Source organism: Haematobia irritans, chromosome 2 (genome assembly GCF_050003625.1).
Source record: "Haematobia irritans isolate KBUSLIRL chromosome 2, ASM5000362v1, whole genome shotgun sequence".
Lineage (NCBI taxonomy): Eukaryota > Metazoa > Arthropoda > Insecta > Diptera > Muscidae > Haematobia > Haematobia irritans.
The window spans coordinates 178,480,699-178,497,370 of NC_134398.1; the positions used below are offsets into that span (position 1 = coordinate 178,480,699).

The 16,672-nt window shown below is 32.2% G+C and overlaps 1 protein-coding gene across 8 annotated transcripts in view; it reads left to right on the plus strand.

The window, feature by feature from the left end:
- LOC142226759 (uncharacterized) overlaps nt 1–16,672 on the plus strand; it is a 323,175-nt gene that overhangs the window by 233,464 nt on the left and 73,039 nt on the right. For all 8 annotated transcript variants that reach the window (XM_075296945.1, XM_075296944.1, XM_075296940.1 and 5 more), the window contains exon 8: nt 11,210–11,354. In XM_075296945.1, coding sequence (XP_075153060.1) covers nt 11,210–11,354 — 145 coding nt within the window. The remainder of the gene's footprint in view (nt 1–11,209; nt 11,355–16,672) is intronic.

Consider the following 16,672-nt stretch of genomic DNA (forward strand, 5'->3'; position numbering starts at 1 on the left):
TATTTTATCTTCTTACCATAGTAAATTAATGAAAATCAAGCCATTAGTAGAGCTGTTGTTAGCAGGTCACATTGGAACCATGTTTATATCCTGAAACACTCGGTGGAACATGTTATTGTAGATTAGTGCATATGTTTGCAATATCCAGAAGGATCTGAGGGTAGCCCATCGAGGCTCCTATACCTTGTTTTGAAAACAATCAAATTACACGCTCTTGTAGTGATGCTAGTATAGTCAGCTCAATAAAGGCCGTCCGCCCATTTCCGTTAAGCAGTCAAATTCAAAAGTGTAAGCGTTCGTCGTTATGTGTTATGAAATATTTTTTTATACCCTAAACCATATAGTGGTCAGGATATAATAGCTCTGATCTACCAAAAAATTAGCCTACCAGAAATATTGATTTTAGACCCCATAAATAATATAACGATCGATTAGATTTATCCCTTCGTGTCCGTCCGTCTGTCCATGTATTTATAGTTCGTAGGATTCCGGTCGCAATTATTAACCGATTTTGATGACATTTGGTACAAGGTGTTTTTTTTTGGGGACGAATTTTGAGAAAATCGGATCCATATGAGATATAGCCCCCATATATATGTATCAACCGATTTCAACAAATGGGATTATATCATGCAATCCCACGGCGGCGGGTTCTGTGTACCGGATTGACCCGATGGACCCCATCCATTGGCCAGCGGCTGCCACATCAGTGTACGTGTTGTTTCGTCCATCTTTTTGTGTTGGAGAAGGTGCATCCCGGGGAGCCTTCTCCGTTTGCTGTTGGTCCGAGCCGGGATAGAGGAGAACCCCGGACCATGGTATTGTTCAGTCTGCCGAAACCTGATCCACCACCGTTCGGTTTCGGTCAGGTGTAACCGGTGCTTGGAGTGGGTGCATTACCGGAACTGTTCCGGTTTAACATCGCTGCGGGAGTATAGTCACACTGACTACGTGGCAGGATGCTGTGCCAGCGATAGCAGCAGTGGGTCGTCTGAAATTGCGACCCCCCCGACATCTCCCGTTCAACAATATTCTCCGCCGCAGCATCTTACACCGAATATTGTTGTTCCAGTTCCGGATAGTGCATCGTTTTTGCAATTTAATTGCAACGGGCTCCGAGGTAAGATTAGCGAAATCGGAAAAGGATAAGGGTCGCAGCCCTCTCGAACCCCGCTACAAGGGATGATGACTGTGACTGATCCGAAGAGATGCGCCAAATACTTCAACCGACTGTTTGTCGAGCATCCCGAAAGTAATAGAGCGAAAAGGAGAGCCACTCGTCGCGTACGTGGTCTCCGAGCTGACGACACACAACAATTTACCGCTGCCGAAGTTACCAATGTCATCAACAGCGCGAAACCATCTAAGGCGCTGGGCCCCGACGGAATTTCAATGCTAATGCTGAAGCATCTGGGAATACTGGGAGTTGAGTACCTGACCAGACTCCTCAATTTGTCCTTGGAATCACTCATTATACCCGATATCTGGAAGATGGGAAGAGTGATTCCACTACTGAAGCCAGGCAAAGATTCGAGTAAAGGTGAATCGTACAGACCGATATCCCTTCTCTCGCCAGTAGCCAAGACACTTGAGGCACTACTCCTCCCCAGCCTTGTGGAGAATTTTCCAGCTGCCCACCATCAACATGGATTCCGTAAGGTACACAGTACGACGACGGCCTTACATGCCATTTCGACACATATCAATTGGGGACTTAACCAGCCCAAGCCGTGTCATAGGACGGTCCTCGTGGCGCTTGACCTATCGAAAGCGTTCGATACGGTCAACCATGCCACATTATTCGAGGACATCGAGAACACATCCCTACCGGCAGGGGCGAAGAGTTGGGTTCTGAATTATATGTGTGGACGCCAGTCGTACGTGGAATTCAGGGACAAGAAGTCAAAACCCCGTAGAGTTAAACAGGGAGTTTCCCAGGGCGGGGTGATATCTCCGGCACTGTTTAACCTCTACCTGTCCTCCATTCCACCCCCTCCTGACGGCGTCGAGATTGTGTCTTATGCTGACGATTGCACAATCATGGCATCCGGGCCCATTGTTGATGACATTTGCGATCGATCTTACCAGTTATTTCACTGCAAGAAATTTGAGGATATCTCCCACCAAATCCTCAGCCACACTTTTCACTACATGGACGGCGGAAGTACGCAGGCAGTTGAATGTCAGAGTCGATGGCGAAACAATTCCGACAACAAATTACACCAAGATTCTCGGGGTCACATTCGACAGCCTTTATAAGTCGTCCGCCCATGCCACTGCAATTTGTGATAAGCTCCGCGGTAGAAACAAGGTCCTCAAGTCGCTTGCCGGCAACACTTGGGGTGCGGACAAAGAAACCTTGTTAACTACATATAAGGCAATTGGCCGGTCAGTGGTAAACTATGCAGCGCCAGTGTGGACACCTCAAACGAGCGATACGCAGTGGAATAACATACGGACCTGTCAGAACGCTGCCCTTAGAACGGCAACAGGATGTCTCTGCAGTACACCCCTGGATCACCTTTATGCGGAGACCAAGATCATCCCAGTGCGTCGATACAACTACATGTTGTCAAAGCAGTACCTCTTGGGTTGCCATCGAAGTTGTCATCCGAATCACCATATTGTGGATAGACAACCTCCACCCAGGAATGTAAGGGTTGATCTTCACCTTCTAGAGCCAGAGATCCAGCGTTACAAAAGAGAGCCTCTAGATCAGGCAGCATAACAGACAGGTCTGAACAGGATTCATGAGGATACTGTAGCTGAAGCGGTGAGAAGCTACAAGGTTAATCTTGTTCTCGGAGTCCCACCGCAGCCCATTGCACCGGAGGAGAGAGACCTCAGACAAGGCAGACAAGGGTAGTTTGGCCCAACTAAGATCAGGCAAGTGCAGCCGCCTCAATTCATACTTATCAGTGATTGATAGCAGCGTATCTGACGTGTGTCCCATATGCAATCAAGGGCCACATGACACTCGTCACCTTTTTGCTTGCCCAGCTAAGCCTACCCGTCTCACTACCAGATCACTCTGGACACACCCCATCCTTGTCGCAGAGTTCCTTGATCTGGCTACCAGCTGAACTACACAAGCATAGAACAAAATGGATGAAACTACATTAAAAACTGTTACAACAACAACAACATATCATGCTTATTTATTAACTGATCGGTATTAAATTTGGCACAATGTAATCCAATTCATCACCCTTCAATCATGCAAAATTTCCCCGAAATCGGTTCACATTTGGATATAGATATCATATATACGTATTGCCCGATTTTCACAAATTTGGCCATAAAACCCTTATTTATTAACCGATCCTACACAAATTTAGCACAAGGTAACATTTTGCGATATCAACCAAACCTGACACAAATCATAGAAATCGGTTCAGATTTAGATATAGCTCTCATATACATATATGTATCGCCCGATTTTCCCAAATTAGGCCACAAAGCCCTTATTAACTTATTATTAACCGATCCTAATTGAAGTTGGCAAAATCTAATATTCCATAGTAGTAACTATACCTGCAAAATTTCATGGAAATCGGTTCAGACTTATCGGGCGATACACCGATTTTCACAAAATTTGCCCATAATACTCATATTTACTAACCAATGATACTAAAATTTCAAATTTAGATGTATTCGACAATCTTATTCAGATTTACATATAACTTTTACATAGATATATTGCCCTATTTTCACAAATTCGGCTACATTAGCAACCACCACGTAAGCGATTTATTGTTTTTATACAACACAGAAAAAAACATTTCACGATTTTTGTTTTCATTTAAAGTCTTAATTGAGTTTTAAAAAATATTCAATTAAAAATTTAATTGATTCAACAATTTTTTTTATTGGAATAAAAATCAAGCACAAAAATTAATAGTATCGATAAATTTTTTAATTGTATCAATTAATTTTGTAATTGACTTTCAATTAATTTTTATACCCTCCACCATAGGATATACCCCCCATCTCCATTAATTTTATCATTCCATTTGTAACACATCGAAATATTGCTCTAAGACTCATAAAGTATATACATATATTCTGGGTCTTGGTGAAATTCTGAGTCGATATAAGCATGTCCGTCCGTCCGTCCGTCACGCTAGCTTCCGAACGAAATAAGCTATCGACTTGAAACTTGGCACAAGTAGTTGTTATTGATGTAGGTCGGATGGTATTGCAAATGGACCATATCGGACAACTTTTACGTATAGCCCCCTCTAGGAGGAGCAAACTTCATCTAATCCGATTGAAATTTAGTACATGGTGGGAGCCACCGTGTTGCAATGGTTAGCATGCCCGCCTTGCTTACACAAGGTCGTGGGATCGATTCCTGCTACGACCGAACACCAAAAAGTTTTTCAGCGGTGGATTATCCCACCTCAGTAATGCTGGTGACATTTCTGAGGGTTTCAAAGCTTCTCTAAGTGGTTTCACTGGAATGTGGAACGTCGGTCGGACTCGGCTATAAAAAGGAGGTCCCTTGTCATTGAGCTCAACATGGAATCGGGCAGCACTCAGTGATAAGAGATACGTTCACCACTGTGGTATCACAATGGACTGAATAGTTTAAGTGAGCCTGATACATCGGGCTGCCACATAACCTAACCTAACCTAGTACATGGTGTTAGTATATGCACTCTTACAACCATGCAAAAATTGGCCCACATCGGTCCATAATTATATATATAGCCCCCATATAAACCGATCCCCAGATTTGGCTTGCGGAGCCCCTAAAAGAAGCAAATTTCATCCGATCCGGCTGAAATTTGGTACATGGTGTTAGTATATGCACTCTAAACACCATGCAAAAATTGGCCCACATCGGTCCATAATTATATATAGCCCCCATATAAATCGATCCCCAGATTTGACTTCCGGAGCCTCATGGATGAGCAAAATTCATCCGATTTGGTTGAAATTTGGTACGTGGTGTTAGTATATGGTCTTTAACAACCATGCAGGAATTGGTCCATACCGTTCCATAATTATATGTAGCCCTCATATAAACCAATCCCCAGATTTGACCTCCGGAGCCCCTTGGAAGAGTGCTTTGTTGATGATGGTCGGTTTTTCGACGACCGGTAATGATAGTTCATTGATTGTAGGCTGTTGCAATCGTAGATGATTGGCCGTTGCTTGATAGTTCGGTAGTGGGAAGTTCTGTATTCGTCGAATTATAGCTGATGGGGAACTTAGGTCAGGCATAGAGGCAACCAATTGGGATACCACAAGTGGTGAATTTCTCTCTTATCAATGAGTGCTGCTCGATTCTATGTTGACCTCTTTGACAAGGGAACTCCTTATAGCCGAACTCCGAACGAGGTTTCACATTACTGTGAAACCACATAGAGAAGCTCAGAAATGTCACCAGCATTACTGAGAGGGGATAAGCCACCACAGAAAATCTGTTTGGTGTTCGGTCGAAACTGGGGTTAAACCCACGGCCATGTGTATGCATGGCGGGCATGCTAACCATTGCACCACACTGGCTCTCAGGGACGCTAACTTATTTATTCCTCGATTTGTGGTCGGGAATTGCTGATGGGATCTTCGGTTCTCAGACGGTTTCTAGTGTTGCTACAGTTGTTGTAGAAACGGTGTGGTATCAGCTTCGGTATCGGCAGTGGTGTGATAGTCGTCCAGGGTCAGTAATCCGTAACGCTCGGTTTTAGTATTACTTACAATTAGCATACAAACTACTCTTCGAGCGAACTGAAGACCCGAAGGTCTCTGTTGTGGAACAATAGGACCGAAGGTCTTTGAGGGAAGCAGAAGGTCCGAAGTTCTCTGTGGGGAACAGTAGGTCCGAAGGTCTCTGTGGTGGAACAGTAGGACCGAAATTCTCATTGGTGGAATAGTAGGACCGAAGGTATCTGTTATGGAAGGTCTCAGTAGCGGAACAGTACGTCCGATGGTCTCTGTGATGGAACAGTAGGACCGAAGTTCTCATTGGTGAAATAGTAGGACCGAAGGTATCTGTGGTGGAAGGTCTCAGTAGCGGAACAGTAGGTCCGAAGGTCTCTGTGATGGAACAGTAGGACCGAAATTCTCATTGGTGGAACAGTAGGACCGAAGGTATCTGTGGTGGAACAGTAGGACCGAAGGTATCTGTGGTGGAACAGTTGGTTCGAAGGTCTCATTGGTGGAACAGTAGGACCGAAGGTCTCAGTTGTGATACATGGATGAGCAAAATTCACCCGATCCGGTTGAAATTTTTTTACTTGGTGTTAGTATATGGTCACTAACAACCATGCAAAAATTGGTCCATACCGGTCTTAATTATATATAACCCCCATTTAAACCGATCCCCAGATTTGACCTCCGTAGCTCTTGGAGGATCAAAATTCATCCGATCCGGTTGAAATTTGGTACATTGCGCTAGTTTGCCATAATTGGTCCATATAGGTCTATAGTTATATATAGCAGATCCCCAAAAATAATCTACCAAAATTTTATTTCTATAGCAAATTTTGTCAAAATGTTATTACTATACAAAATTTTGTCAAAATTTTATTACTATACAAAATCTTGTCAAGATTTTATTTCTTTAGCAAATTTTGTCAAAATTTTATTTCTATAGAAAATTTCGTCAAAATTTTATTATTATACAAAATCTTGTCAAAATTTTATTTCTATAGAAAATTTTGTCAAAATTTTATTTTTATAGAAAATGTTGTCAAAATTTTATTACTATAGAAAATTTTGACAAAATTTTATTGCTATAGAACATTTTGCCAAATTTTATTTCTACAGAAAATTTTGTCAAACTGCATTATATACGTATTTAATCGGCATTTCTTATTTAATATATACCCCGTATGAACTAACTTACAATTGAGAAGACGGTGTTAAGAAGTTTTAAGATACCTTGCCATCGGTAAGTCAGTCAGTCAGTCTTGACAGTCTTTAGCACAAGTTTCTATGCTATCCATGGTGGAGGGTACGATTCGGCCTGGCCGAAATTACGTTGTTAAGTCTGTGATTGAAGAAATTTCAATTAAAAAATTAATTGGATAAATTAATTTCGTGATTGAATCAGAATTTTGTTTGTTTGCATGCTGCACACTGTGGAACAAGTTAGTGCCTATGTTTGCAACACCCAGAAGTAGACGAAATAGACATATAGTGTTTTTGGCAATATTACTTAGGGCTGACCCCTGAGCCGATCTAGCCATGCCCATCTGTCTGTCTGTGAACTCATTTTTGTAATCAAAGTCTAGGTCACCGTATCTATTTTGGGTCAGACTATAACCGTATTGATTTTGGGAGAAATCGTTACAGATTTAGATCCCATATATATGTTTCGCCCAATGTGTACTTATATGGCTCCCGAAGCTAAAACTTTTTTCTTGATTTGCTTTAAATATTGCACACGGAGTACAACTGAAAGTGTTGTAAAGTTTGCAAAATGTGGTTGAAATCGGTTCAGAGTAAGATATAGCTCCTTTATAAACTGAAAAAAATATTTACGTTATATTAAATATTACGAATCCTAAAATTTAGGATGCGCAATTTACAAAATATTAAGGACAAATTTCCTTAAAATAATGGAATTTTTATTAAAATAAAGTTTAGAATATTTACTTCAAAAATTTTTTTCATTTTAGTTAGGACACAAATTTTGGAAATTTGCGTCACTCCTCTAAGTTCGCATGTCTTTGAACTGAGGCAAATTTTCCTTAAAGCAAAGAAACACATTTTTGATTTTAAGAAATTGGCCTTAAATTAGCTGAAATATTGAATCTTTGGATTTAAAATACAAACGCTTCTAATATAGGCTAAGAGTTATTTTGAGGATTTACCATCTTTGGTTTAAAGTTTTTTTTGTGGAATTAAGAAAATATTTTGTACTTCGAAGTATGCGTCATAATTGGAAAATTTTCGTTCTTTCGTTAAAGTTGCATGTCTTTAAACTAAGGCAAATTTTCCTTAAAGTAAAGAAACACATTTTTGATTTAAAGTAATTGTCCTTAAATTAACTGAAATATTGTATCTTTAGATTCAAATACAGGTTAAGACTTATTTTGAGGATTTAGCATCTTTGGTATAAATTTTTTTTTTGGAATCAAGAAAACATTTTTATACCCTCCACCATAAGATGGGGGTATATTAACTTTGTCATTCCGTTTGTAACACATCGAAATATTGCTCTAAGACCGCATAAAGTATATATATTCTGGGTCGTGCACAAAAAAAATATCAATTAATTTGATTGTCAATATAATTAAAATTATGTTCAAATTTGAGCTAACAACGTAATTTGTAAATACAGTTACGATTTTAGTCACTTTAGCAACCAATGTTGTTATATCAACAAACATTTTGTTATATCAATAAAAATTTTATTGAACTTAAAAATTTTCTGTAACAACAATTTATTGTTAGCTCAAAAATTATAATATTCTTTTCTGTGTGGTGAAATTCTGAGTCGATCTAAGCATGTCCGTCCGTCTGTTGAGATCACGCTAACTTCCGAACGAAACAAGCTATCGACTTGAAACTTGGCACAAGTAGTTGTTATTGATGTAGGTCGGATGGTATTGCAAATGGGCCATATCGGTCCACTTTTACGTATAGCCCCCATTTAACGGACGCCCAGATTTGGCTTGCAGAGCCACTTGGAGGAGCAAAATTCATCCGATCCCGTTGAAATTTGGTACATGGTGTTAGTATATGATCTCTAACAATCATGCAGGAATTGGTCCACATCGGTCTATAATTATATATAGCCGTCATATAAACCGATCCCCAGATTTGACCTCCGGAGCCCCTTGGGAGAGCAAACTTCATCCGATTCGGTTGAAATTTGGTACGTGATGTTAGTATTTGGTATCCAACAACCATGCAGGAATTGGGTCATATCTGTCCACAATTATATATAGCTCCCATATAAACCGATCCCGAGATTTGGTTTTGGAGCCTCTTGGAGAAGCAAATTTCATACGAGTTAGTTGAAATTTGGTACATTGTAGTAGTATATGGCCGTTAACAACCATGCCTAACTAGGTCCATATCGGTCTATAGTTATATATAGCCCTCAGATAAATCGATCCCCAATCACACAAAAATTGGTCCATATCACATTCATAATTGTAGCACTCATACATACAAAAAAAAAATTTCTGATTCAATCACGAAATTAATTGATCCAATTAATTTTTAATTGAAATGTCTTCAATCACAGAAATGATAGTATCAATTAAAAAAAAATTAATTGAAGATCAATTAAAAAGTTAATTGATCCAATTAAAAAATTAATTGAAACTATTATTTTTGTGATTGATTTTTGTTTCAATTAAAAAATTTGTTGAATCAATTAAATTTGTAATTGAATATTTTTTAAAACTCAATTAAAATTTTAATTGGAAAAATTTTCGTGAAATTTTTTTGTGTGTATAAGCGACCCCCATATTTCAATTCTGACTCTCCACGTACCGTGCAAAAGTCCATATCGATTCGTAATTATTTGTAGACTTACCTATACATAACTTTTTTGTCTAATATATACCACGTATGGACTAACTTACAATTTACAAAACGATGTTAAGAAGTTTTAAGATACCTTGCCATCGGTAAGTATTACCACAACGCAAGTAATTCGATTGTGGATGACAGTCTTTCGTAGAAGTTTCTACGCAATCCATGGTGGAGGGTACACAAGATTCGGCCTGGCCGAACTTACGGCCGTATATACTTGTTTATTTTGAGGTATGCGTTATAATTTGGATTTTTAAGCTGGTATTTCTTTGTACGTGAATAGCTTTATTAATATAATGCGAAAGGAGAAACAAAATTCGATAAATGAAATCTGTATCCTAATTTTAATTTTATTGGTCCTAGATTTAAAGCCAGATAGGTCGCTACAAAATTTCTTTCTTTTATAGAAGCCGCATGTTTGGCTTGGAATCAATACCAAAATCCTTAAGGGAAGGTCAAAATCTTTGGATCTAAGTAAACTTTTTTTGAGTGTATAAAAAGCGCCCTGATCATGAAAATTGCTTGAAACTGAATGTAAAATTTCCAGATTTTACTTCTCGTAATCATTTAAATAATGGGCGTAAAAATCTACAGATTTTACATTTCAAATCAAAGCGTTATTTCATCATTTTCTTGCACATACAAGAGATTCCTCTTAATGAGTCCTCTAAAACTCCAACAAAAATGGTTCTTATAAATCCAGAATCTGATATAGTCTTCATTTGTAAAATCTTTAAATTAATTTTCGGGAAGTGTACTGGTTGAACTGCTCTGCTTGGGAGAATATCCGTGATCAAACCCCCCTGAAATTTCAATGAAAACTATAATATTTCATTCATGATGATGGGTATTTAAGATTCGTCCCGGCCGAACTTACTGCTGTATATACTTGGTTTTGCTAACATTGAGCTTCAACCCAGGGCCTTCACCGATTTAAATTGTAAACCAAGTGATTTTGTAGAAGTCTAAAAAATTTTGGGAATATAAGCCTTTATGTGTGGAACCCAACAAACTTGGAGGATTTGAGATGGTATTGAAAATGTGGATCCACAAAGTCTTGCAGAGTGTAAAAGAGTCGGCCTTAACCGACTTTAGACTTTCTTTATTTGTTAAAGTTTGCTCCAAATACAATATGTTATTCCCCTGATTTTGGCTAATATGACTACAAAACCCACATTTAAGAATCCCAACGATAATTCTTCCATATGATAATCATATCCTACATACAATAATTGCATAATATCCTTAGAATCGTCAAAGATTTTAATAAAGCATCGATTTGCTTGTAGATCGTTCGATTTCGTTAAATATGTTACAATTTGCCATCGACCTTGGAGAGAACTAGAACACAGCCTTGTATAATCGCAAAACAAAACAAAAAATGTAAAAACTATTACTGAACAATTTAAGGGACTCGAGGACTCTATAGAATTGTGCAGGGTGTAATAGGGTCGACACCGCCCGTCTTTAGACTTTCCCTAATTGCTTATATGTATAGCATTTGAAATTTTAAGGATTACCACTACATCCACCACCATTACAGCTGTTTGTTTTGATCTAAAAACCATACTAATGGAATGCTAAATAATGATGTTATATTTTTTCTAACCTTGTTTTTTTCTGTTCTTTCAATTTCTTTTTATGTTTCTATTCCTCCCCACCTATGACTCTCCTCTCTCCCTCTCTCCCTTCCCCTCTACCATTCTAGGTATTACCATTACCGTGGGCACTGTTAGCAGTATACCATTTTTATATGGTGCAGAGAAAATTACCCGAATCTTTGGACATGTTAATTTGATTATTATTGCTTTCTTCTCGCATGCTGGTCGTTTGGTGGGCTATTCCTTTATTGAGTAAGTAATAAACAACAATTGCTGTCGATTTTGTTGGTGTATAGCTGCTACTGATTTCCTTTGCTAACCATATGCCATTATCACACCTACAATACAAACACATACACACGCAGTATACCACACCATATATCTGTACGAGGATCTAAATCTCTACAGCAAATCCTAAATGAATTTGAAATTCTAATCATATACCGAAAAAAATGTTTGGAAAAAAACACAGTAGTTACCTATAAGTCTACAAGGAGTTGCACAGTGGGATGATTTGGAATTCGGTTAAATACATAAATAAAATTTTAGCAAAATTTTCTATAGAAATAAAATTTTGACAAAATTTTCTATAGAAATAAAGTCTTGAAAAACTTTCTCTAGAATTAAAATTTTGACAAAATTTTCTTTAGAAATAAAATTTTGAAAAAATTTTCTATAAAAAAAAAATTTGACAAAATTTTATATAGAAATAAAAATTTTAACAAAATATTCTATAGACATAAAAAATATAACAAAAAACTTTTCTATAGAAATAAAATGTTGACACAATTTTCTATAGAAGAAAATTTTGACAAAATTTTCTGTACAAATAAAATTTTGACAAAATTTTCTAAAGAAATAACAATTTTGAAAAAATATTCTATAGACATAAAATTTTAACAAAATTTTCTATAGAAATAAAATTTTATTCTGATTAATAATTTTTTTCGGCTTGAGGTCATAGAAACAATCGATTATTGATTTGTTTTAATACTAACCGAAATATTGGAAATAAATATTAAAACAAATCAATAATCGATTGTTTCTATGACCTCAAGCCGAACAAAATTAATAATCAAAATAAACATAAAATGACCTATGAACAACACTCAAAAATATTTTTAAATAAAATGTTGACAAAATTTTCTATAGAAATAACATGTTGACAACATTTTCTATAGGAATAACAATTTTTACAAAATTTTCTGTAGAAATAAAGTTTTGACAAAATTTCCTATAGACATAAAATTTTACCGAAATTTTATATAGAAATAAAAATGTTGACAAAATATTCTATAGAGATAAAATTTTAACAAATATCTATAGAAATAAAATTTTGCAAAATTTTCTATAGAAGAAAATAAAATTTTGACAAAATTTTCTATAGCATTAAAGTTTTGATAAAATTTTCTCTAGAAATAAAATTTTGACAAAAGTTTTTCTAGAGATAAGATTTTAACAAAATTTTTTAATAGAAATAACATTTTGACAAAATCTTCTATGAAAATAAAATTTTGACAAAATTTTCTAAAAAAAAATATGTTGACAAAATTTTCAATAGAAATAAAATTTTGATAAAATTTTCTATAGTAATAAAATTTTGACAAAGTTTTCTAAAAAATAAAATTTTGACAACATTTTTTTTAGAAATAAAATTTTGACAAAATTTTCTATAGAAAAAAAATTTGACAAAATTTTCTATGGAAATAAAATTTTGACAAAATTTTCTATAGAAATAAAATTATGACAACATTTTCTATAGAAATAAAATTTTGACAAAATTTTCTATAGACAAAAAAATTTTGACAACACTTTCTATAATCACAGAATTTTAACAAAATTTGTTATAGAAATAAAAATTTTGACAAAATTTTCTATTAAAATAAAATTTTGACAAAATTTTCTATACAAATAAAATTTTGACATTTTCTGTAGGAATAACAATTTGTACAAAATTTTCTATAGAAATAAAGTTTTGGCGAAATTTTCTGTAGACATAAAATTTTACCGAAATTGTCTATAGAAATAAAAATGTTGACAAAATATTCTATAGAAGAAAATAAAATTTTGACAAAATTTTCTATAGAAATTTTCTATAGAAATAAAATTTTGACAAAATTTTCTATAGAAATAAAATTTTGACACAATTTTCTATAGAACAAAATTTTGACAAAATTTTCTGTAAAAATAAAAATTTGTCAAAATTTTCTGTAGAAATAAAGTTTTGACAAAACTGTCTATAGAAATAAAATTTGACAAAATTTTCTATAGAAATAACATTTGACAAAATTTTCTATAGAAATAAAATTTAGACAAAATTTTCTGTAGAAATAAAATTTTGATAAAATTCTCTCTATAAATAAAATTATAGAAATAAAGATTTGGAAAAGTTTTCTATAGAAATAAAATTTTGACAAAATTTTCTATAGAAATAAAATTTTGACAAAATTTTCTATAGAAATAAAATTTTGACAAAATTTTCTATAGAAATAAAATTTTGACAAAATATTCTATATATTAACAAAACTTTCTATAGAAATAAAATTTTGACAACATTTTCCATAGAACTAAAATTTTGACAAAACTTTCTATAGAAATAAAATTTTGACAAAATTTTCTATAGAAATAAAATTTTGACAAAATTTTCTATAGAAATAAAATTTTGACAAAATTTTCTATAGAAATAAAATTTTGACAAAATCTTCTATAGAAATAAAATTTTGACAAAATTTTCTATAGAAATAAAATTTTGACAAAATTTTCTATAGAAATAAAATTTTGACAAAATCTTCTATAGAAATAAAATTTTGACAAAATTTTCTATAGAAATAAAATTTTGACAAAATTTTCTATAGAAATAAAATTTTAACATAATTTCCAAAAAAATAAAATTTTAACATAATTTTCTATAGAAATAAAGTTTTGACATATTTTCTATAAAAATTGAATTTTGACAAAATTTTCTATAGAAATAAAATGTTGACAAAATTTTCTATAGAAGAAAATTTTGACAAAATTTTCTATAGAAGAAAATTTTGACAAAATTTTCTATATGAATAAAATTTTGACAAACTTTTCTATAGAAGAAAATTTTGACAAAATTTTCTACAGAAATAAAATTGTGACAAACTTTTCTATTGAAATAACAATTTTTACAAAATTTTCTGTAGAAATAGTATTGACAAAATTTTCTGTAGAAATAAAATTGTGATAAAATCTTCTCTAGAAATAAAATTTTGACAAAATTTTCTATAGAAAAAAAGTTGACAAAATTTTCTATAGAAATAAAATTTTGACAAAATTTTCTATAGAAATAAAGTTTTGACAAAATTTTCTATAGAAAAAAAGTTGACAAAATTTTCTATAGAACTAAAGTTTTGACAAAATTTTCTATAGCCATAAAATTTTAACGAAATATTCCATAGACATAAAAAATAGAACAAAAAAAAATTCTATAGAAATAAAATTTTGACACAATTTTCTATAAAAGAAAATTTTGACACAATTTTCTATAGAAATAAAAATTTGACAAAATTTTCTATAGAAATAAAATTTTGACAAAATTTTCTATAGACATAGAATTTTGACAAAATTTTCTACAAGAATAGATTTGAAAAAATTTTCAATAGAAATAAAAATTTTGACAAAATGTTGTATAGAAATAAAATTTTTGAAAACATTTTCCATAGAAATAAAATTTTGACAACATTATATATAGAAATAAAGATTTCACAAAATTTTCTATAGACATAACATTTTTACAAAATTTTCTATAGAAATAAAATTTTGACAAAATTTTCTATAGAAATAAAATTTTGACAAAATATTATACAGAAATAAAATTTTGACAAAATTTTATTTAGAAATAAATTTTTTAAAAAATTTTCTACAGAAATAAAGATTTGACAAAAGTTTCTATAGAAATATAATTTTAACAAAATTTTCTATAGAGTTTTGACAGAATATTCTATAGACATTAAATTTTAACAAAATATTCTATAGAAATAAAAATTTTGACAAAATTTTTTATTGAAATAAATTTTTGACAAAATTTTCTACAGAAATAACGATTTGACAAAATTTGCTATAGAAATAAAATTTTGACAAAATTTTCTATAGAAATAAAATTTTCACAAAATTTTCTATAGAAATAAAATTTTAACATAATTTTCTATAGAAATAAAGTTTTGACATATTTTCTATAAAAATTGAATTTTGACAAAATTTTCTATAGAAATAAAATCTTGACAAAATTTTCCATAGAAATAAAATTTTGACAAAATTTTCTTAAGGAATAAAATTTTGACAAAATATTTTAAAGAAATAAAATTTTGACAACATTTTATTTAGAAATAAAATTTTCTATAGAAATAAAATTTTGACATATTTTCTATTAAAATCTAATTTTGACAAAATTTTCTATAGAAATAAAATCTTGACAAAATTTTTCATAGAAATAAAATTTGGACAAAATTTTTTAAAGGAATAAAATTTTGATAAAATTTTATTTAGAAATAAAATTTTTACAAAATTTTCTGCAGAAATAAAGATTTGACAAAATTTTCTATAGAAATAAAATTTTGACAAAATTTTCTACAGAAATAAAGATTTGACAAAATTTTCTATAGAAATATAATTTTAAAAAATTTTTCTATAGAAATAACAGTTTTGACAAAATATTCTATAGACATTAAACTTTAACCATATATTCCATAGAAATAAAAATTTTGACAAAATAAAAATAAATAAAATGAGAATAAGAAGTAAAATTTTAACATAATTTTCTATAGAAATAAAATTTTGACATATTTTCTATAAAAATTGAATTTTGACAAAATTTTCTATTGAAATAAAATCTTGACAAAATTTTCCATAGAAATAAAATTTGGACAAAATTTTCTAAAGGAATAAAATTTTTATAAAAATTTATTTAGAAATAAAAATTTTCCAAAGTTTTCTACAGAAATAAAGATTTGACAAAATGTTCTATAGAAATAAAATTTTGACAAAGTTTTCCATAGAAATAAAATTTTGACAAAATTTTCTAAAGGAATAACATTTTGATAAAATTTTATTCAGAAATAAAATTTTTACAAAATTTTCTACAGAAATAAAGGTTTGACAAACCTTTATTTAGAAATAAAATTTTTACAAAATTTTCTATGGAAATATAGCAATTATGACAAATTATTCTATAGACATAAAATTTTATCAAAATTTTCTATAGATTTAAAAATTTTGACAAAATGTTCTATAGAAAAAAATTTTCACAATTTTTTCTGTAGAAATGAAATCTTGATAAAATTTTCTGTAGAAATAGAATTTTGACAAAATTTTCTATAGAAATAAAATTTTAAAGAAAAATCTTCTATAGAAATAAAATTTTAAAGAAAAATCTTCTATGGAAATCCGATTTTGACAAAATTTTCTATAATTGACGAAAATTTCTATAGATATCAAATTTTGAGCTTTTCAATATACATAGATAGCACCCAGTATATTACAAGATAGACATCAGTCTCGCCAGACATTAGCTAATAATTTTCTCTTCATAAACAGGAATTTAACTC